This window comes from Taudactylus pleione, unplaced genomic scaffold, assembly GCF_031769625.1.
Source record: "Taudactylus pleione unplaced genomic scaffold, aTauple2 ptg000849l, whole genome shotgun sequence".
NCBI lineage: Eukaryota > Metazoa > Chordata > Amphibia > Anura > Myobatrachidae > Taudactylus > Taudactylus pleione.
Genome location: NW_028285251.1, coordinates 735,930 through 760,975, shown reverse-complemented (window position 1 = coordinate 760,975; position 25,046 = coordinate 735,930). Strand labels below are relative to the sequence as shown.

At 40.7% G+C, this 25,046-nt stretch overlaps 1 protein-coding gene across 5 annotated transcripts in view; it reads right to left on the bottom strand.

Annotated features, from left to right (window-relative positions):
* The window catches only part of LOC148474351 (uncharacterized), a 109,599-nt gene that overhangs the window by 69,786 nt on the left and 14,767 nt on the right, over positions 1-25,046 (bottom strand). For 2 of the 5 annotated variants that reach the window (XM_088458761.1, XM_088458757.1), the window contains exons 2-3: positions 7,826-7,906; positions 6,947-7,072 (exon numbers count right to left, since the gene is read on the bottom strand). Coding sequence is in view for 3 of the 5 variants with exons in the window: in XM_088458757.1 (XP_088314883.1) it covers positions 6,947-6,974 (28 nt within the window). In the remaining 2 variants the exon portion in view is untranslated. Of the gene's footprint in view, positions 1-6,946; positions 7,073-7,825; positions 7,907-14,760; positions 14,790-14,916; positions 14,939-25,046 lie in introns of those variants that run through there. The other 3 variants (XM_088458759.1, XM_088458758.1, XM_088458763.1) reach the window with 3 other exon arrangements.

The following is a 25,046-nucleotide window of genomic DNA, read 5'->3' as shown; positions in this document are numbered from 1 at the left end:
TGGGAAATGTGTCAGTGAGTAATGATTACACCTGTGCTCCTGCTGGTGACCTGGGAAATGTGTCGGTGAGTAATGATTACACCTGTGCACCTGCCGGGTGACCTGGGAAATGTGTCAGTGAGTAATGATTACACCTGTGCACCTGCTGGGTGACCTGGGAAATGTGTCAGTGAGTAATAAATACACCTGTGCATTTGCTGGGTGACCTGGGAAATGTGTCAGTGAGTAATGACTACACCTGTGCACCTGCCGGGTGACCTGGGAAATGTGTCAGTGAGTAATGCTTACACCTGTGCACCTGCCGGGTGACCTGGGAAATGTGTCAGTGAGTAATGCTTACACCTGTACCCCTGCCGGGTGACCTGGGAAATGTGTCAGTGAGTAATGAATACACCTGTGCACCTACTGGGTGACCTGGGAAATGTGTTAGTGAGTAATGAGTACACTTGTGCACCTGCTGGGTGACCTGGGAAAACAAGAGATATGGTAAGAACTTACCTTTGTTATCTCTGTTTCTACGAAGTCCATAGGGTCCACAGGGTTGACCTTGGGGTATAGCTGGATCTGGATCCACGGGCACCACGCAGTTAAAGCTTTAGCTGCTCCCAGGATGCACTTGGGTCCATCCTCCTCTATACCCCACCCCCGAGCCACAGCACCTCAGTTGGTAAGCAGCTAAGGCCGAAGGAGGAGACTAAACAGAGAGAAGGAAGACTGGAACACACAAGAAACCATACTCACAGAAATGGGAGACGGAAAAACCGGTGACCAGCCACACAGCCCATTTGAAGCAAGGTGCGTCAGGACGGGCGCCATGTGGACCCTATGGACTTCGTAGAAACAGAGATAACAAAGGTAAGTTCTTACCATATCTCCTGTTTTCTACTTCAGGGTCCATAGGGGGTCCACAGGGTTGACCTTGGGGATGTCCCAAAGCAGTTCAACTAAGGGCAAGGACGCTCCTGTGCTGAAAGGAGCACACGGCGCCCGAAGGATGCATCCTGAGAGGCGAAGGTGTCAAACGCATAAAACCTCAAAAACGTTTGAATTGAAAACCAAGTGGCCGCCTTACACAGCTGAACAGCGGAGGCGCCACATCTAGCAGCCCAAGAGGGACCCACAGAACGAGTGGAATGAGCCTTAACATAGGCTGGCACAGGTAAACCCTCCTGTGCATAAGCCTCACAAATAACTGAACGAAGCCAACGGGCTAACGTTTGCTTGTTGGCAGGCCAACCCCTCTTGTGAAAACCGAAGAGGACATACAAAGAATCCGACTTCCTAACCGAAGCAGTCCGGTCCACATAGATTCTAAGCGCCCGGACTACATCTAAGGAAGCCTCACCAGCTGAAAGATCAGGTGACTGAAAAGCTGGCACAACGAGTTCCTGATTAATGTGGAATTTTGAGACCACTTTGGGCAAAAACTCAGGACGAGTGCGGAGAAAAATCAGTGGTGAAAAATCAGAAAAGGAGGGCGACAGGAAAGCGCCCCCAACTCAGACACCCTCCTGGCAGAAGCAATCGCCAGGAGAAAAACAGTTTTAAACGTCAGCCACTTGAGTTCCACCGACTCAAGCGGCTCAAAAGGAGGACCCTGCAAGACCCGTAGCACTACCGCCAAGTCCCAAGGAGCCACAGGAGGCACGAAGGGAGGCTGGATCCTGAGAACACCCTGGAAAAAGGTGTGAACATCTGGCAGTGTGGCAATCCATCGTTGAAACCACACGGACAAAGCAGACACATGAACCTTCAGAGAGGCAAGGCGTAAGCCGAGGTCCAAACCCGATTGAAGGAACTCCAAGATTCTGGAAACCCGGAACACTTGAGGATCATAGTTTCTGGATTCACACCACTGAAAGTAAGTGCGCCACACCCTGTGGTAAATCCGTGCGGAAGCAGGCTTGCGTGCCCTAAGCATGGCACCAATGACCGAACTGGAGAAACCCCTAGACCTCAAGACGGCTGTCTCAAGAGACACGCCGTCAAAGACAGCCGACCCAAATCTGGGTAAAGGCAGGACCCTTGAGACAACAGGTCCCGACGCTGAGGAAGAAGGTATGGAACGTCGATGGAGAGGCACCTCAAATCGGAGTACCAAGGACATCTGGGCCACACTGGAGCTACCAGCACGAGCGTGCCCCTGTCCTGCTTGAATTTCCGCAGAACCCGAGGAAGTAGGGATATCGGAGGAAACAGATACGCCAGGTGAAACGTCCATTTCGCCGACAGTGCGTCTACCAGACAGGCGCCTGCGTCTCTTGTCCTTGACCCGTAAACGGGCAACTTTTGATTGTGACGGGAGGCCATCAAGTCCAGCTTCGGCAGCCCCCACCTGTCCACGAGTAGCTGAAACACCTCTGGGTGAAGCGACCATTCCCCGGGATGCACGTCGTGACGGCTGAGGAAGTCCGCCTCCCAATTGAGGACTCCGGGAATGAAGACTGCCGAGATCGCTGGAACGTGACACTCCGCCCAAGCAAGGATGTGAGACACCTCCGACATCGCTGCCCGACTGTGAGTTCCTCCTTGGTGGTTGATATACGCCACCGTGGTGGCGTTGTCGGACTGCACCTGAACCACCCTTCCGTGAAGAGCGGGACCGGACGACTGCAGGGCCCTGTATACTGCCCGCAGTTCCAGAATGTTGATGGGAAAAAGTGCTTCTTCCGCAGACCAACGACCCTGAAGCGACAATGAGCCGGTCACTGCCCCCCAACCCCGGAGACTGGCATCAGTCGTGAGCAGGACCCAGTCCAGGATCCAAAAGGGGCGCCCCTCGACCAGATGAGCTGACTGAAGCTACCAAGCCAAAGACTGCCGAACCTCCGGGGACAACACCAGCATCTGAGAGCGGATCCGGTGAGGTAACCCGTTCCATTCCGATAGAATCAGCCCCTGCAGGGGCCGGGAATGGAACTGGGCAAATTCCACCATGTCGAATGTCGACACCATGGAGCCCAGAACTCTCATAGCCGAATGGACCAACAGGCGGCAACTGCTCAGGCAACTGTGTATCCGCAGCTGTAGGGAGGAGACCTTCTACGGGGTCAGGAAGATTCTTTGCTGACGAGAATCTAGCAGGGCTCCCAAATGAACCATCCGCTGAGATGGAATCAGGGAGGACTTTTTCCAATTTATCAGCTACCCGTGCGCTTGCAGGCAAGCGATCGTCAGGTGGAGATGTTGAAGCAGTACCTCCGGGGAGCTCGCCAGCAACAGGAGGTCGTCCAGATACGGCAGCAGCCGTACATTCTGGTTCCGAAGATGTGCGGCCATGACTGCCATAATCTTTGTGAATACCCTCAGTGCCGTGGAGAGGCCAAAGGGTAGCGCCCAGAACTGATAGTGGTGTTGAAGGATAGCGAACCTCAGATACCGCTGGTGCGAAGGTGCAATCGGAACATGGAGGTAGGCGTCCTGGATATCCAGGGACACCATGTAATCCCCAGGTTCCATCGCCAGAATGATGGAACGTAACGTTTCCATCCTGAACTTGGGAAACCTGAGGAATTTGTTCAGAGACTTCAAGTTGAGGATAGGGCGATGAGAACCATTGGGTTTCTGCACCAGAAACAGAGAAGAATAGTACCCCGTCCCTCGTTGTAATGGAGGAACGGGAACAATGACCCCTGCTTTCAGCAAGGACTCTATAGCTTCCTGAATCTGTAAAGTCTTGGTCTTGTCCTCAGAAGGACTCGTGCAGAAAAACTGGTGGGGCGGTCTGTGCCGAAAAGACAGGGCGTACCCCTGGGAGACCACTTCTCGAACCCAGGCATCCGTTGTGGTATTGTGCCAGCACTGGGCAAATAGAATAATTCGTACACCTGTGCTCCTGCTGGGTGACCTGGGAAATGTGTCAGTGAGTAATGACTACACCTGTGCACCTGCCGGGTGACCTGGGAAATGTGTCAGTGAGTAATGAATACACCTGTGCACCTGCTGGGTGACCTGGGAAATGTGTCAGTGAGTAATGACTACACCTGTGCACCTGCTGGGTGACCTGGGAAATGTGTCAGTGAGTAATGACTACACCTGTGCTCCTGCTGGGTGACCTGGGAAATGTGTCAGTGAGTAATTCGTACACCTGTGCACCTGCTGGGTGACCTGGGAAATGTGTCAGTGAGTAATGAGTACACCTGTGCTCCTGCTGGTGACCTGGGAAATGTGTCAGAGTAATAAATACACCTGTGCACCTGCTGGGTGACCTGGGAAATGTGTCAGTGAGTAATGATTACACCTGTGCAGCTGCTGGGTGACCTGGGAAATGTGTCAGTGAGTAATGAATACACCTGTGCACCTGCTGGGTGACCTGGGAAATGTGTCAGTGAGTAATGATTACACCTGTGCACCTGCTGGGTGACCTGGGAAATGTGTCAGTGAGTAATGAGTACACCTGTGCACCTGCTGGGTGACCTGGGAAATGTGTCAGTGAGTAATGACTACACCTGTGCACCTGCTGGGTGACCTGGGAAATGTGTCAGTGAGTAATGACTACACCTGTGCACCTGCTGGGTGACCTGGGAAATGTGTCAGTGAGTAATGAGGACACCTGTGCACCTGCTGGGTAACCTGGGAAATCTGTCAGTGAGTAATGAATACACCTGTGCACCTGCTGGTGACCTGGGAAATGTGTCAGAGTAATAAATACACCTGTGCACCTGCTGGATGACCTGGGAAATGTGTCAGTGAGTAATGATTACACCTGTGCAGCTGCTGGGTGACCTGGGAAATGTGTCAGTGAGTAATTCGTACACCTGTGCACCTGCTGGGTGACCTGGGAAATGTGTCAGTGAGTAATGAGTACACCTGTGCACCTGCTGGGTAACCTGGGAAATGTGTCAGTGAGTAATGAATACACCTGTGCTCCTGCTGGTGACCTGGGAAGTGTCAGAGTAATAAATACACCTGTGCTCCTGCTGGGTGACCTGGGAAATGTGTCAGTGAGTAATGATTACACCTGTGCACCTGCTGGGTGACCTGGGAAATGTGTCAGTGAGTAATGAATACACCTGTGCACCTGCTGGGTGACCTGGGAAATGTGTCAGTGAGTAATGATTACACCTGTGCTCCTGCTGGGTTACCTGGGAAATGTGTCAGTGAGTAATGATTACACCTGTGCACCTGCTGGTGACCTGGGAAATGTGTCAGTGAGTAATGATTACACCTGTGCACCTGCTGGGTTACCTGGGAAATGTGTCAGTGAGTAATGATTACACCTGTGCTCCTGCTGTGTGACCTGGGAAATGTGTCAGTGAGTAATGAATACACCTGTGCACCTGCTGGGTGACCTGGGAAATGTGTCAGTGAGTAATGAATACACCTGTGCACCTGCTGGGTGACCTGGGAAATGTGTCAGTGAGTAATGATTACACCTGTGCAGCTGCTGGGTGACCTGGGAAATGTGTCAGTGAGTAATGAGTACACCTGTGCACCTGCTGGGTGACCTGGGAAATGTGTCAGTGAGTAATGATTACACCTGTGCTCCTGCTGGGTGACCTGGGAAATGTGTCAGTGAGTAATGAATACACCTGTGCTCCTGCTGGGTGACCTGGGAAATGTGTCAGTGAGTAATAAATACACCTGTGCTCCTGCTGGGTGACCTGGGAAATGTGTCAGTGAGTAATTCGTACACCTGTGCTCCTGCTGGGTGACCTGGGAAATGTGTTAGTGAGTAATGAATACACCTGTGCACCTGCTATGTGACCTGGGAAATGTGTCAGTGAGTAATGAATACACCTGTGCTCCTGCTGGGTGACCTGGGAAACGTGTCAGTGAGTAATGATTACACCTGTGCTCCTGCTGGGTGACCTGGGAAATGTGTCAGTGAGTAATGAATACACCTGTGCACCTGCTGGGTGACCTGGGAAATGTGTCAGTGAGTAATGACTACACCTGTGCACCTGCTGGGTGACCTGGGAAATGTGTCAGTGAGTAATGAATACACCTGTGCACCTGCTGGGTGACCTGGGAAATGTGTCAGTGAGTAATGACTACACCTGTGCTCCTGCTGGGTGACCTGGGAAATGTGTCAGTGAGTAATTCATACACCTGTGCACCTGCTGGGTGACCTGGGAAATGTGTCAGTGAGTAATGATTACACCTGTGCTCCTGCTGGGTGACCTGGGAAATGTGTCAGTGAGTAATGATTACACCTGTGCTCCTGCTGGGTGACCTGGGAAATGTGTCAGTGAGTAATGACTACACCTGTGCTCCTGCTGGGTGACCTGGGAAATGTGTCAGTGAGTAATGACTACACCTGTGCTCCTGCTGGGTGACCTGGGAAATGTGTCAGTGAGTAATGAATACACCTGTGCACCTGCTGGGTGACCTGGGAAATGTGTCAGTGAGTAATGACTACACCTGTGCACCTGCTGGGTGACCTGGGAAATGTGTCAGTGAGTAATAAATACACCTGTGCACCTGCTGGGTGACCTGGGAAATGTGTCAGTGAGTAATGACTACACCTGTGCACCTGCTGGGTGACCTGGGAAATGTGTCAGTGAGTAATAAATACACCTGTGCACCTGCTTGGTGACCTGGGAAATGTGTCAGTGAGTAATGATTACACCTGTGCTCCTGCTGGGTGACCTGGGAAATGTGTCAGTGAGTAATGTCTACACCTGTGCACCTGCTGGGTGACCTGGGAAATGTGACCAGTGTGGGGTCCTGAGGACCGAGTTTGAGAACCACTGGTGTAAATAATATACCATGCCCGTTATTACACTGGCTATTCTTCAGTTACGAGAGCCGTATGGATGTTCTGGATCTGGAAGCCGTATACTTTCATAGCTCTAACAACAATGGGAAGTTCTCTGAAAAAGGGGCTTGTAGTAAAGGCATATAAATAAAAGCCAGAACGTGCACATTTTCTGCGGCGATCTGTACACGGTACATTGGACACATTGTGTATATATATATATTTATTACAGAGGGGCATACTTACCGTACAGCGCCAGGTCTCTGTGGGTCATGACTGTCAGATGGAGCCACGTCGCTCAGCTACGTATATCACAAGATGACCAGTGCGAAGCTTGGATCCCGTCTGTCACCAGAGACGCTGCGCGGCACCCTGCACAAAACCATGTATTATAGTGAGTATCTGGGTATTACATGCAATAATGACCATGTGGCTGTATGACAAGCGGGTATGCAGAGGCCCAGGGCGTGATTGGCCGAAGCTTACACAACTGAGATGCCTACTTGCAGCGTCTTTTGCATTTCCGTCAATGTGCGTCACTAACCATGCGGCAGGCGTAGGATACTCCATCAGAGCATGGCCTCCTGTGTCAGCGGCTGCGCCTATTTGGACGCAGCTGCTTCCAGTGTCACACCCGCGTCACCTTCGCCACCCCCGTTACTAGGAACTCACAGACCCTGCAATATGTCTCTGCGTCACTCAGACCTAGAACATCGGCACCTGACCCCGTATTAGGCAACCAAAGAGGACTTGTCTGACATGAGAAAGGTTCTCCTCTTAGGAGAGAGGGAATTTGCCAGCTCTGAGACAGAGGATACCATGGCTTATCTGTGAGAGGAGCCTAGACCCCCAGACATCATCTGACCCTAGGTGCTGCTCCTGCACCAAATGGCATCTCTATGTGTATGTGATGAGACGCTGCCCCCTCCTGGCGGAAAGTCTACAAAACACTGAGCAGGAGCTGAGACATGATAGGAAAGGGACTCTCAGTAATCCTGAGTCTCCACATAGGAGCAACAGAAGTGGCATCCGAAGCATCCTCATACATGTATTACACACATTCCCATGTCACCAACTCTTCTCATAATCCCTACTTTTATCTGAATAGCCTTAGATAGCACTTACCTGACGTGTACTTTCCTTTACTTCCAGTCATCTCATCTGATTGAAGAGATCCCATTGCTAAGAATGATTTCACATCTCTCCCTGAGAGAGAACAAGTTATATCAGTCAGAAAAATGGTTTTCTCACTCCTCCCTCACCTGTATATTAGGTATAACACTGGTGGTGGCTTCCTCGCTCCTCCCTCACCTGTATATTAGGTATAACATATGGTGGTGGCTTCCTCACTCCTCCCTCACCTGTATATTAGGTATAACATATGGTGGTGGCTTCCTCACTCCTCCCTCACTTGTATATTAGGTATAACATATGGTGGTGGCTTCCTCAATCCTCCCTCACCTGTATATTAGGTATAACACTGGTGGTGGCTTCCTCACTCCTCCCTCACCTGTATATTAGGTATAACACTGGTGGTGGCTTCCTCGCTCCTCCCTCACCTGTATATTAGGTATAACACTGGTGGTGGCTTCCTCACTCCTCCCTCACCTGTATATTAGGTATAATACTGGTGGTGGCTTCCTCATTCCTCCCTCACTTGTATATTAGGTATAACACTGGTGGTGGCTTCCTCGCTCCTCCCTCACCTGTATATTAGGTATAACACTGGTGGTGGCTTCCTCGCTCCTCCCTCACCTGTATATTAGGTATAACATATGGTGGTTTGTTCCTCACTCCTCCCTCACCTGTATATTAGGTATAATACTGGTGGTGGCTTCCTCACTCCTCCCTCACTTGTATATTAGGTATAACATATGGTGGTGGCTTCCTCACTCCTCCCTCACCTGTATATTAGGTATAACATATGGTGGTGGCTTCCTCACTCCTCCCTCACCTGTATATTAGGTATAAAACTGGTGGTGGCTTCCTCGCTCCTCCCTCACCTGTATATTAGGTATAGCATATGGTGGTGGCTTCCTCACTCCTCCCTCACCTGTATATTAGGTATAATACTGGTGGTGGCTTCCTCACTCCTCCCTCACTTGTATATTAGGTATAACATATGGTGGTGGCTTCCTCGCTCCTCCCTCACCTGTATATTAGGTATAACACTGGTAGTGGCTTCCTCGCTCCTCCCTCACCTGTATATTAGGTATAACACTGGTAGTGGCTTCCTCACTCCTCCCTCACCTGTATATTAGCTATAACACTGGTGGTGGCTTCCTCACTCCTCCCCCACCTGTATATTAGGTATAACACTGGTAGAGGCTTCCTCGCTCCTCCCTCACCTGTATATTAGGTATAACACTGTTGGTGACTTCCTCACTCCTCCCTCACCTGTATATTAGGTATAACACTGGTGGTGGCTTCCTCGCTCCTCCCTCACCTGTATATTAGGTATAACACTGGTGGTGGCTTCCTCAATCCTCCCTCACCTGTATATTAGGTATAACACTGGTGGTGGCTTCCTCACTCCTCCCAAACCTTTATATAAGGTATAACACTGGTGGTGGCTTCCTCATTTCTCCCTCACCTGTATATTAGGTATAACACTGGTGGTGGCTTCCTCACTCCTACCTTACCTGTATATTAGGTATAACACTGATGGTGGCCTCCTCGCTCCTCCCTCACATGTATATTAGATATAACACTGGTAGTGGCTTCCACGCTCCTCCCTCACCTGTATATTAGGTATAACACTGGTGGTGGCTTCCTCACTCCTCCCTCACCTGTATATTAGGTATAACACTGGTGGTGGTTTCCTCACTCCTCCCTCACCTGTATATTAGGTATAACACTGGTGGTGGCTTCCTCACTCCTCCCTCACCTGTATATTAGGTATAAAACTGGTGGTGGCTTCCTCACTCCTCCCTCACCTGTATATTAGCTATAACACTGGTGGTGGCTTCCTCATTTCTCCCTCACCTGTATATTAGGTATAATACTGGTAGTGGCTTCCTCACTAATCCCTCACCTGTATATTAGGAATAACACTGGTGGTGGCTTCCTCACTCCTCCCTCACCTGTATATTAGGTATAACACTGGTGGTGGTTTCCTCACTCACCTGTATATTAGGTATAACACTGGTGGTGGTTTCCTCACTCACCTGTATATTAGGTATAACACTGGTGGTGGCTTCCTCACTCCACCCTCACCTGTATATTAGGTATTTCACTGGTGGTGGCTTCCTCACTCCTCCCTCACCTGTATATTAGGTCTAACACTGGTGGTGGTTTCCTCACTCCTCCCTCACCTGTGTATAAGGTATAACACTGGTGGTGGCTTCCTCATTTCTCCCTCACCTGTATATTAGGTATAACACTGGTGGTGGCTTCCTCACTCCTCCCTCACCTGTATTACAGTATATAAATATATTACCTGTATATTAGGTATAAGATTGGTGGTGGCTTCCTCACTCCTCCCTCACCTGTATTACAGTATATAAATATATTACCTGTATATAAGGGATCTTCTGTAGTACAGTATAGAGGATAATGTATTACCTGTATATAAGGGATCTCCTGTAGTACAGTATATAGAGTATAATGTATTACATGTATATAAGGGATCTCCTGCAGTACAGTATATAGAGAAAAATGTATTACCTGCATATAGGGGATACCCATACGATGTACAGTATATAGAGGATAATGTATTACCTGTATATAAGGGAACTCCTGAAGCACAATATATAGAGGATGATGTATTACCTGTATATAGGGGATCCACATATGATGTACAGTATATAGAGGAGAATGTATTACCTGTATATAGGGGATCTCCTGTAGTACAGTATATAGAGGATAATGTATTACCTCTATATAGGGGAACTCCTGTAGTACAGTATATAGAGGATAATGTATTACATGTATATAAGGGATCTCCTGTAGTACAGTATATAGAGGATAATGTATTACCTGTATATAAGGCATCTTCTGTATTACAGTATAGACAGGACAATGCACTACCTGTAAATAAGGCATCTCCAATATTACAGTATATAGAGGATAATGTATTACCTGTATATAAGGGATCTCCTGTAGTACAGTATAGATGATAATATATTTCCTGTATATAAGGGATCTCCTGTATTACAGTATACAGAGGATAATATATTACCTGTATATAAGGGACTTAATGTATGACAGTAAACAAAGGGCAATGCACTACCTGTATATAAGGGATATCCTGTAGTACAGTATATAGAGGATAATGAATGACCTGTATATAAGGTATCTCCTGTAGTACAGTATATAGAGGATAATGTATTACCTGTATATAAGGGATCTCCTGTAGAAGAGTACATAGAGGACAAAGTACTATCTGTATATAGGGGACACCCATACGATGTACAGTATATAGAGGATATTGTATTACCTGTATATAGCGGATCTCCCTGTAGTACAGTATATAGAGGATAATGTATTACCTGTATATAGGGGATCCCCATACGATGTACAGTATATAGAGGATAATGTATTACCTGTATAAAGGGGATCTCCTGTAGTACTGTATATACAGGATAATGGATTACCTGTATATAAGGGATATGTAGTACATTACAAAGAGGATAACTTATTACCTGTATAAAAGAGATTGCCTGTAGTACAGTATATAGAGGATAATATATTACCTGTATACAAGGGATCTCCTGTAGTACAGTATATAAAGGATAATGTACTACCTGTATATAAGGGATCTCCTGTAGTACAGTATATAGAGGATAATGTATTACCTGTATATAAGGGATCTCCTGTAGTACAGTATATAGAGAAAAATGTATTACCTGTATATAGGGGATACCCATACAACGTACAGTATATAGAGGATAATGTATTACCTGTATATAAGGGATCTCCTGAAGCACAGTATATAGAGGATAATGTATTACCTGTATATAGGGGATCCCCATACGATGTACAGTATATAGAGGAGAATGTATTACCTGTATATAGGGGAACTCCTGTAATACAGTATATAGAGGATAATGTATTACCTGTATATAGGGGATCTCCTGTAGTACAGTATATAGAGGATAATGTATTACCTTTATATAGGGGAACTCCTGAAGTACAGTATATAGAGGAGAATGTATTACCTGTATATAGGGGATCTCCTGTAATACAGTATATAGAGGATAATGTATTACCTGTATATAGGGGATCTCCTGTAGTACAGTATATAGAGGATAATGTATTATCTGTATATAAGGGATCTCCTGTAGTACAGTATATAGAGGATAATGTATTACCTGAATATAAGGGATATCCTGTAGTACAGTATATAGAGAATAATGTATTACCTGTATATAAGGGATCTGTAGTACATTACAAAGAGCATAATGTATTACCTGTATAGAAGGGATCTCCTGTAGTACAGTATATAGAGAATAATGTATTACCTGTATATAATGGGTCTCCTGTAGTACAGTATATAGAGGATAATATATTACCTGAATATAAGGTATCTCCTGTAGTACAGTAATATAGACTATAACGTATTATCTGTATATTAGGGATTTCCTGTAGTTCAGTATATAGAGGATAATATATTACCTGCATATAAGGTATCTCCTGAAGTACAGTATATAGAGTATAATGTATTACCTGTATATTAGGGATCTCCTGTAGTAGAGTATATATAGGATAATCTATTACCTGTATATAAGGGATCTCCTGTAGTACAGTATATAGAGAATAATGTATTACCTGTATATAAGGGATCTCCTATAGTACAGTACATAGAGGATAATGTATAACCTGTATATAGGGGATCCCAATATGATGTACAGTATATAGAGGATAATGTATTACCTGCATATAGGGGATCTCCTGTAGTACAGTAAATATAGAGGATAATGTATTACCTGCATATAGGGGATCTCCTGTAGTACAGTATATAGAGGATAATCTATTACCTGTATATAAGGGATCTCCTGTAGTACAATATATAGAGGATAATCTACTACCTGTATATAGGGGATCGCCTGTAGTACAGTATAGAGAGAATAATGTATTACCTGTATATAAGGGATCTGTAGTACAATACAAAGAGGATAATGTATTACCTGCATAAAAGAGATCTCCTGTGTTACAGTATAAATATGATAATATATTACCTGTATAAAAGGAATCTCCTGTAGTACAATATATAGAGAAAAATTTATTATCTGTATATAGGGGATACACATATGATGGTCAGTATATAGAGGATAATGTATTACCAGTATATAAGGGATCTCCTGAAGTACAGCATATAGAGGCTAATGTATTATCTGTACATAGGAGATCCCCATACAATGTGCAGTATATAGAGAATTTATTACCTGTATATAGGGGATCTCCTGTAGTACAGTATATAGAGGATAATGTATTACCTGTATATAGGGGATCTCCTGTAGTACAGTATATAGAGGATAATGTATTACATGTATATAGAGGATCCCCATAGAATGTACAGTATGTAGAGGATAATGTATTACCTGTATATAAGGGATCTCCTGTAGTACAGTATAGAGAATAATGTATTACCTGTATATAGGGATCTCCTGTAGTACAGTATATAGAGGATAATGTATTACATGAATATAGAGGATCCCCATAGAATGTACAGTATATAGAGGATAATGTATTACCTGTATATAACGGATCTCCTGTAGTACAGTATATAGAGGATAATGTATTACCTGTATATAGGGGATCTCCTGAAGTACAGTATATAGAGGATAATGTATTACATGTATATAGAGGATCCCCATAGAATGTACAGTATATAGAGGATAATGTATTACCTGTATATAAGGGATCTCCTGTAGTACATCATATAGAGGATAATGTATTACCTGTATATAAGGGATCTCTACTGTAGTACAGTATATAGAGAATAATGTATTACCTGTATATAAGGGATCTCCTGTAGTACAGTATATAGAGAATAATGTATTACTTCTATTTAGGGGATCTCCTGTAGAACAGTATATAGAGGATAATGTATTACCTGTATATAGGGGATCCCCATACGATGTACAGTATATAGAGGATAATGTATTACCTGTATATAAGAGATATCCTGTAGTACAGTAAATAGAGGATAATGCATTACCTCTGTATAGGGGACCTCCTGTAGTACAGTATATACAGAAAAATGTATTACCTGTAGATAAAGGATCTCCTGTAGTACATCATATAGAGGATAATGTATTACCTGTATATAAGGGATCTCTACTGTAGTACAGTATATAGAGAATAATGTATTACCTGTATATAAGGGATCTCCTGTAGTACAGTATATAGAGGATAAAGTATTACTGTAAATAAGGGATCTCCTGTAGTACAGTATATAGAGGATAATGTATTACCTATATATAAGGGATCTCCTGTAGTACAGTATATAGAAGGAATCTACTATAGTACAGTATATAGAGGATAATGTATTACCTGTATATAAGGGAACTCCTGTAGTACAGTATATAGAGGATAACATATTACCTGTATATAAGGGATCTCCTGTAGTACAGTATATAGAGGATAACATGTTACCTGTATATTGGGGATCTCCTATAGTAAAATATATAGAGGATAATGTATTACCTGTATAAAAGGGACCTCTACTGTAGTACTGTATATAGAGGATAATGTTTTACCTGTATATAAGGGATCTCCTGTAGTACAGAATATAGAGGATAATGTATTACCTGTACATAAGGGAACTCCTGCAGTACAGTAAATAGAGGATAATGTATTACCTGCATATAAGGGATCTCCTGCAGGACAGTATATAGAGGATAATGTATTACTTGTATAGAAGGGATCTCCTGTAGTACAGTATATAGAAGATAATGTATTGCCTGTATATAAGGGATCTCCTGTAGTACAGTATATAGAGGATAATGTATAACCTGTATATAAGGGATCTCCTGTAGTACAGTATATAGAGGATAATGTATTACCTGTATATAAGGGATGTCCTGTAGTATAGTATAGAGAGAATAATGTATTACCTGTATATAAGGGATCCCCATACGATGTATAGTATATAGAGGATAATGTATTACCTGTATAAAAGGGATCTCCTGTAGTATAGTATATAGAGGATAATGTATTACCTGTATATAAGGGAACTCCTGTAGTACAGTATATAGAGGATAATGTATTACCTGTATATAAGGGATCCCCATACGATGTACAGTATGTAGAGGATAATGTATTACCTGTATATAAGGGATCTCCTGTAGTACAGTATATAGAGGATAATGTATTACCTGTATATAAGGGATCTCCTGTAGTACAGTAAATAGAGGATAATGTATTACCTGCATATAAGGGATCTCCTGTAGTACAGTATATAGAGGATAATGTATTACCTGAATATAAGGGATCTCCTGTAGTAAAATATAGAGAGGATAATGTATTACCTGTATATAAGGGATCCCCATACGATGTACAGTATATAGAGGATAATGTATAACCTGTATATAAGGGATCTCCTGTAGTACAGAATATAGAGAGTAATGTATTACCTGTATATAAGGGATCTCCTGTAGTACAGTATAATGTATTACCTGTATATAAGGGATCCTCATACGATGTACAGTATATAGAGGATAATGTATTACCTGTATATAAGGGATCTCCTGTAGTACAGAATATAGAGGATAATGTATTACCTGTATATAAGGGATCTCCTGTAGTACAGTATATAGAGGATGATGTATTATCTGTATATAAGGGATCTCCTGTAGTACAGTATATAGAGGATAATGTATTACCTGTATATAGGGGATCCCATACGATGTACAGTATATAGAGGATAATGTATTACCTGTATATAGGGGGATCTCCTGTAGTAGGGGATCACCATACGATGTACAATATATGGAATATAATGTATTACCTGTATATAAGGGATCTCCTGTAGTACAGTATATAGAGGATAATGTATTACCTGTATATAGGGGATCCCCATACGATGTACAGTATATAGAGGATAATGTATTACCTGTATATAAGGGATCTCCTGTAGTACAGTATATAGAGGATAATGTATTACCTGTATATAAGGGATCTCCTGTAGTACAGTATATAGAGGATAATGTATTACCTGTATATAGGGGATCCCCATACGATGTACAGTATATAGAGGATAATGTATTACGTGTATATAAGGGATCTCCTGTAGTACAGTATATGGAGGATAATGTATTACCTGTATATAAGGGATCTCCTGTAGTACAGTATATAGAGGATAATGTATTACCTGTATATAAGGGATCTCCTGTAGTACAGTATATAGAGGATAATGTATTACCTGTATATAGGGGATCCCCATACGATGTACAGTATATAGAGGATAATGTATTACCTGTATATAGGGGATCTCCTGTAGGACAGTATATAGGGGATCACCATACGATGTACAGTATATAGAGGATAATGTATTACCTGTATATAGGGGATCTCCTGTAGTACAGTATATTTAGGATAATGTATTACCTATATATAGGGGATCTCCTGTAGCACAGTATATAGAGGATAATGTATTACCTGTATATAAGGGATCTCCTGTAGTACAGTATATAGAGGATAATGTATTACCTGTATATAAGGGATCTCCTGTAGGAGAGTATATAGAGGATAATGTATTACCTGTATATAAGGGATCTCCTGTAGTACAGTATATAGAGGATAATGTATTACCTGTATATAGGGGATCTCCTGTAGTACAGTATATATAGGATAATGTATTACCTATATATAGGGGATCTCCTGTAGTACAGTATATAGAGGATAATGTATTACCTATATATAGGGGATCTCCTGTAGCACAGTATATAGAGGATAATGTATTACCTGTATATAAGGGATCTCCTGTAGTACAGTATATAGAGGATAATGTATTATCTGTATATAAGGGATCTCCTGTAGTAGAGTATATAGAGGATAATGTATTACCTGTATATATGGGATCTCTTGTAGTACAGTATATAGAGGATAATGTATTACCTGTATATAAGGGATCTCCTGTAGTACAGTATATAGAGAATAATGTATTACCTGTATATAAGGGATCTCCTGTAGTACAGTATATAGAGGATAATGTATTACCTATATATAGGGGATCTCCTGTAGTACAGTATATAGAGGATAATGTATTACCTGTATATAGGGGATCTCCTGTAGAACAGTATATAGAGAGGATAATGTATTACCTGTATATAAGGGATCTCCTGTAGTACAGTATATAGAGGATAATGTATTACCTGTATATAAGGGATCTCCTGTAGTAGAGTATATAGAGGATAATGTATTACCTGTATATAAGGGATCTCCTGTAGTACAGTATAGAGAGGATAATGTATTACCTGTATATAAGGCATCTCCTGTAGTACAGTATATAGAGGATAATGTATTACCTGTATATAAGGGATCTCCTGTAGTACAGTATATAGAGGATAATGTATTACCTGTATATAAGGCATCTCCTGTAGTACAGTATATAGAGGATAATGTATTACCTGTATATAAGGGATCTCCTGTAGTACAGTATAGAGAGGATAATGTATTACCTGTATATAAGGCATCTCCTGTAGTACAGTATAGAGAGGATAATGTATTACCTGTATATAAGGGATCTCCTGTAGTACAGTATAGAGAGGATAATGTATTACCTGTATATAAGGGATCTCCTGTAGTACAGTATAGAGAGGATAATGTATTACCTGTATATAAGGCATCTCCTGTAGTACAGTATATAGAGGATAATGTATTACCTGTATATAAGGGATCTCCTGTAGTACAGTATATAGAGGATAACGTATTACCTGTATATAAGGGATCTCCTGTAGTACAGTATATAGAGGATAACGTATTACCTGTATATAGGGGATCTCCTGTAGTACAGTATATAGAGGATAATGTATTACCTGTATATAAGGGATCTCCTGTAGTACAGTATAGAGAGGATAATGTATTACCTGTATATAGGGGATCTCCTGTAGTACAGTATAGAGAGGATAATGTATTACCTGTATATAAGGCATCTCCTGTAGTACAGTATAGAGAGGATAATGTATTACCTGTATATAAGGCATCTCCTGTAGTACAGTATAGAGAGGATAATGTATTACCTGTATATAAGGGATCTCCTGTAGTACAGTATATAGCGGATAATGTATTACCTGTATATAGGGGATCTCCTGTACTACAGTATATAGAGGATAATGTATTACCTGCATATAAGGGATCTCCTGTAGTACAGTATAGAGAGGATAATGTATTACCTGTATATAGGGGATCTCCTGTAGTACAGTATATATAGGATAATGTATTACCTGTATATAAGGGATCTCCTGTAGTACAGTATAGAGAGGATAATGTATTACCTGTATATAAGGCATCTCCTGTAGTACAGTATAGAGAGGATAACGTATTACCTGTATATAAGGCATCTCCTGTAGTACAGTATATAGAGGATAACGTATTACCTGTATATAAGGGATCTCCTGTAGTACAGTATATAGAGGATAACGTATTACCTGTATATAGGGGATCTCCTGTAGTACAGTATATAGAGGATAATGTATTACCTGTATATAAGGGATGTCCTGTAGTACAGTATATAGAGGATAATGTATTACCTGTATATAGGGGATCTCCTGTAGTACAGTATAGAGAGTATAATGTATTACCTGTATATAAGGGATCTCCTGTAGTACAGTATATAGAGGATAATGTATTACCTGTATATAGGGGATCTCCTGTAGTACAGTATATAGAGGATAATGTATTACCTGTATATAAGGGATCTCCTGTAGTACAGCATAGAGAGGATAATGTATTACCTGTATATAAGGCATCTCCTGTAGTACAGTATATAGAGGATAATGTATTACCTGTATATAAGGGATCTCCTGTAGTACAGTATAGAGAGGATAATGTATTACCTGTATATAAGGGATCTCCTGTAGTACAGTATATATAGGATAATGTATTACCTATATATAGGGGATCTCCTGTAGTACAGTATATAGATAATGTATTACCTATATATAGGGGATCTCCTGTAGCACAGTATATAGAGGATAATGTATTACCTATATATAGGGGATCTCCTGTAGCACAGTATATAGAGGATAATGTATTACCTGTATATAGGGGATCTCCTGTAGTACAGTATATAGAGGATAATGTATTACCTGTATATAGGGGATCTCCTGTAGTACAGTATATATAGGATAATGTATTACCTATATATAGGGGATCTCCTGTAGTACAGTATATAGAGGATAATGTATTACCTATATATAGGGGATCTCCTGTAGCACAGTATATAGAGGATAATGTATTACCTGTATATAAGGGATCTCCTGTAGTACAGTATAGAGAGGATAATGTATTACCTGTATATAAGGGATCTCCTGTAGTAGAGTATATAGAGGATAATGTATTACCTGTATATAAGGGATCTCCTGTAGTACAGTATATAGAGGATAATGTATTACCTGTATATAGGGGATCTCCTGTAGTACAGTATATATAGGATAATGTATTACCTATATATAGGGGATCTCCTGTAGTACAGTATATAGAGGATAATGTATTACCTATATATAGGGGATCTCCTGTAGCACAGTATATAGAGGATAATGTATTACCTGTATATAAGGGATCTCCTGTAGTACAGTATATAGAGGATAATGTATTACCTGTATATAAGGGATCTCCTGTAGTAGAGTATATAGAGGATAATGTATTACCTGTATATAAGGGATCTCCTGTAGTACAGTATATAGAGGATAATGTATTACCTGTATATAAGGGATCTCCTGTAGTACAGTATATAGAGAATAATGTATTACCTGTATATAAGGGATCTCTTGTAGTACAGTATATAGAGGATAATGTATTACCTGTATATAAGGGATCTCCTGTAGTACAGTATAGAGAGGATAATGTATTACCTGTATATAAGGCATCTCCTGTAGTACAGTATAGAGAGGATAATGTATTACCTGTATATAAGGGATCTCCTGTAGTACAGTATATAGAGGATAACGTATTACCTGTATATAGGGGATCTCCTGTAGTACAGTATATAGAGGATAATGTATTACCTGTATATAAGGGATCTCCTGTAGTACAGTATAGAGAGGATAATGTATTACCTGTATATAAGGGATGTCCTGTAGTACAGTATATAGAGGATAATGTATTACCTGTATATAGGGGATCTCCTGTAGTACAGTATAGAGAGGATAATGTATTACCTGTATATAAGGGATCTCCTGTAGTACAGTATATAGAGGATAATGTATTACCTGTATATAGGGGATCTCCTGTAGTACAGTATATAGAGGATAATGTATTACCTGTATATAAGGGATCTCCTGTAGTACAGTATAGAGAGGATAATGTATTACCTGTATATAGGGGATCTCCTGTAGTACAGTATATAGAGGATAATGTATTACCTGTATATAAGGCATCTCCTGTAGTACAGTATAGAGAGGATAATGTATTACCTGTATATAGGGGATCTCCTGTAGTACAGTATAGAGAGGATAATGTATTACCTGTATATAAGGCATCTCCTGTAGTACAGTATAGAGAGGATAATGTATTACCTGTATATAAGGGATCCCCATACGATGTACAGTATATAGAGGATAACGTATTACCTATATATAGGGGATCTCCTGTAGCACAGTATATAGAGGATAATGTATTACCTGTATATAGGGGATCTCCTGTAGTACAGTATATAGAGGATAATGTATTACCTGTATATAGGGGATCTCCTGTAGTACAGTATATATAGGATAATGTATTACCTATATATAGGGGATCTCCTGTAGTACAGTATATAGAGGATAATGTATTACCTATATATAGGGGATCTCCTGTAGCACAGTATATAGAGGATAATGTATTACCTGTATATAAGGGATCTCCTGTAGTACAGTATAGAGAGGATAATGTATTACCTGTATATAAGGGATCTCCTGTAGTAGAGTATATAGAGGATAATGTATTACCTGTATATAAGGGATCTCCTGTAGTACAGTATATAGAGGATAATGTATTACCTGTATATAGGGGATCTCCTGTAGTACAGTATATATAGGATAATGTATTACCTGTATATAGGGGATCTCCTGTAGCACAGTATATAGAGGATAATGTGTTACCTGTATATAAGGGATCTCCTGTAGTACAGTAAATAGAGGATAATGTATTACCTGTATATAAGGGATCTCCTGTAGTAGAGTATATAGAGGATAATGTATTACCTGTATATAAGGGATCTCCTGTAGTACAGTATATAGAGGATAATGTATTACCTGTATATAAGGGATCTCCTGTAGTACAGTATATAGAGAATAATGTATTACCTGTATATAAGGGATCTCCTGTAGTACAGTATATAGAGGATAATGTATTACCTATATATAGGGGATCTCCTGTAGTACAGTATATAGAGGATAATGTATTACCTGTATATAGGGGATCTCCTGTAGTACAGTATATAGAGGATAATGTATTACCTGTATATAAGGGATCTCCTGTAGTACAGTATAGAGAGGATAATGTATTACCTGTATATAGGGGATCTCCTGTAGTACAGTATATAGAGGATAATGTATTACCTGTATATAAGGCATCTCCTCTAGTACAGTATAGAGAGGATAATGTATTACCTGTATATAGGGGATCTCCTGTAGTACAGTATAGAGAGGATAATGTATTACCTGTATATAAGGCATCTCCTGTAGTACAGTATAGAGAGGATAATGTATTACCTGTATATAAGGGATCCCCATACGATGTACAGTATATAGAGGATAATGTATTACCTATATATAGGGGATCTCCTGTAGTACAGTATATATAGGATAATGTATTAACTATATATAGGGGATCTCCTGTAGTACAGTATATAGAGGATAATGTATTACCTATATATAGGGGATCTCCTGTAGCACAGTATATAGAGGATAATGTATTACCTATATATAGGGGATCTCCTGTAGCACAGTATATAGAGGATAATGTATTACCTGTATATAAGGGATCTCCTGTAGTACAGTATATAGAGGATAATGTATTACCTGTATATAAGGGATCTCCTGTAGTAGAGTATATAGAGGATAATGTATTACCTGTATATAAGGGATCTCCTGTAGTACAGTATATAGAGGATAATGTATTACCTGTATATAGGGGATCTCCTGTAGTACAGTATATAGAGGATAATGTATTACCTATATATAGGGGATCTCCTGTAGTACAGTATATAGAGGATAATGTATTACCTATATATAGGGGATCTCCTGTAGCACAGTATATAGAGGATAATGTATTACCTGTATATAAGGGATCTCCTGTAGTACAGTATATAGAGGATAATGTATTACCTGTATATAAGGGATCTCCTGTAGTAGAGTATATAGAGGATAATGTATTACCTGTATATAAGGGATCTCCTGTAGTACAGTATATAGAGGATAATGTATTACCTGTATATAGGGGATCTCCTGTAGTACAGTATATAGAGGATAATGTATTACCTATATATAGGGGATCTCCTGTAGTACAGTATATAGAGGATAATGTATTACCTATATATAGGGGATCTCCTGTAGCACAGTATATAGAGGATAATGTGTTACCTGTATATAAGGGATCTCCTGTAGTACAGTATATAGAGGATAATGTATTACCTGTATATAAGGGATCTCCTGTAGTAGAGTATATAGAGGATAATGTATTACCTGTATATAAGGGATCTCCTGTAGTACAGTATATAGAGGATAATGTATTACCTGTATATAAGGGATCTCCTGTAGTACAGTATATAGAGAATAATGTATTACCTGTATATAAGGGATCTCCTGTAGTACAGTATATAGAGGATAATGTATTACCTGTATATAAGGGATCTCCTGTAGTACAGTATATAGAGGATAACGTATTACCTGTATATAGGGGATCTCCTGTAGTACAGTATATAGAGGATAATGTATTACCTGTATATAAGGGATCTCCTGTAGTACAGTATAGAGAGGATAATGTATTACCTGTATATAGGGGATCTCCTGTAGTACAGTATAGAGAGGATAATGTATTACCTGTATATAAGGCATCTCCTGTAGTACAGTATATAGAGGATAATGTATTACCTGTATATAAGGGATCTCCTGTAGTACAGTATAGAGAGGATAATGTATTACCTGTATATAAGGGATCTCCTGTAGTACAGTATAGAGAGGATAATGTATTACCTGTATATAGGGGATCTCCTGTAGTACAGTATAGAGAGGATAATGTATTACCTGTATATAAGGCATCTCCTGTAGTACAGTATAGAGAGGATAATGTATTACCTGTATATAAGGGATCTCTTGTAGTACAGTATATAGAGGATAATGTATTACCTGTATATAAGGGATCTCCTGTAGTACAGTATAGAGAGGATAATGTATTACCTGTATATAAGGCATCTCCTGTAGTACAGTATAGAGAGGATAATGTATTACCTGTATATAAGGGATCTCCTGTAGTACAGTATATAGAGGATAACGTATTACCTGTATATAGGGGATCTCCTGTAGTACAGTATATAGAGGATAATGTATTACCTGTATATAAGGTATCTCCTGTAGTACAGTATAGAGAGGATAATGTATTACCTGTATATAAGGGATGTCCTGTAGTACAGTATATAGAGGATAATGTATTACCTGTATATAGGGGATCTCCTGTAGTACAGTATAGAGAGGATAATGTATTACCTGTATATAAGGGATCTCCTGTAGTACAGTATATAGAGGATAATGTATTACCTGTATATAGGGGATCTCCTGTAGTACAGTATATAGAGGATAATGTATTACCTGTATATAAGGGATCTCCTGTAGTACAGTATAGAGAGGATAATGTATTACCTGTATATAGGGGATCTCCTGTAGTACAGTATATAGAGGATAATGTATTACCTGTATATAAGGCATCTCCTGTAGTACAGTATAGAGAGGATAATGTATTACCTGTATATAGGGGATCTCCTGTAGTACAGTATAGAGAGGATAATGTATTACCTGTATATAAGGCATCTCCTGTAGTACAGTATAGAGAGGATAATGTATTACCTGTATATAAGGGATCCCCATACGATGTACAGTATATAGAGGATAACGTATTACCTATATATAGGGGATCTCCTGTAGCACAGTATATAGAGGATAATGTATTACCTGTATATAGGGGATCTCCTGTAGTACAGTATATAGAGGATAATGTATTACCTGTATATAGGGGATCTCCTGTAGTACAGTATATATAGGATAATGTATTACCTATATATAGGGGATCTCCTGTAGTACAGTATATAGAGGATAATGTATTACCTATATATAGGGGATCTCCTGTAGCACAGTATATAGAGGATAATGTATTACCTGTATATAAGGGATCTCCTGTAGTACAGTATAGAGAGGATAATGTATTACCTGTATATAAGGGATCTCCTGTAGTAGAGTATATAGAGGATAATGTATTACCTGTATATAAGGGATCTCCTGTAGTACAGTATATAGAGGATAATGTATTACCTGTATATAGGGGATCTCCTGTAGTACAGTATATATAGGATAATGTATTACCTATATATAGGGGATCTCCTGTAGTACAGTATATAGAGGATAATGTATTACCTATATATAGGGGATCTCCTGTAGCACAGTATATAGAGGATAATGTGTTACCTGTATATAAGGGATCTCCTGTAGTACAGTAAATAGAGGATAATGTATTACCTGTATATAAGGGATCTCCTGTAGTAGAGTATATAGAGGATAATGTATTACCTGTATATAAGGGATCTCCTGTAGTACAGTATATAGAGGATAATGTATTACCTGTATATAAGGGATCTCCTGTAGTACAGTATATAGAGAATAATGTATTACCTGTATATAAGGGATCTCCTGTAGTACAGTATATAGAGGATAATGTATTACCTATATATAGGGGATCTCCTGTAGTACAGTATATAGAGGATAATGTATTACCTGTATATAGGGGATCTCCTGTAGTACAGTATATAGAGGATAATGTATTACCTGTATATAAGGGATCTCCTGTAGTACAGTATAGAGAGGATAATGTATTACCTGTATATAGGGGATCTCCTGTAGTACAGTATATAGAGGATAATGTATTACCTGTATATAAGGCATCTCCTGTAGTACAGTATAGAGAGGATAATGTATTACCTGTATATAGGGGA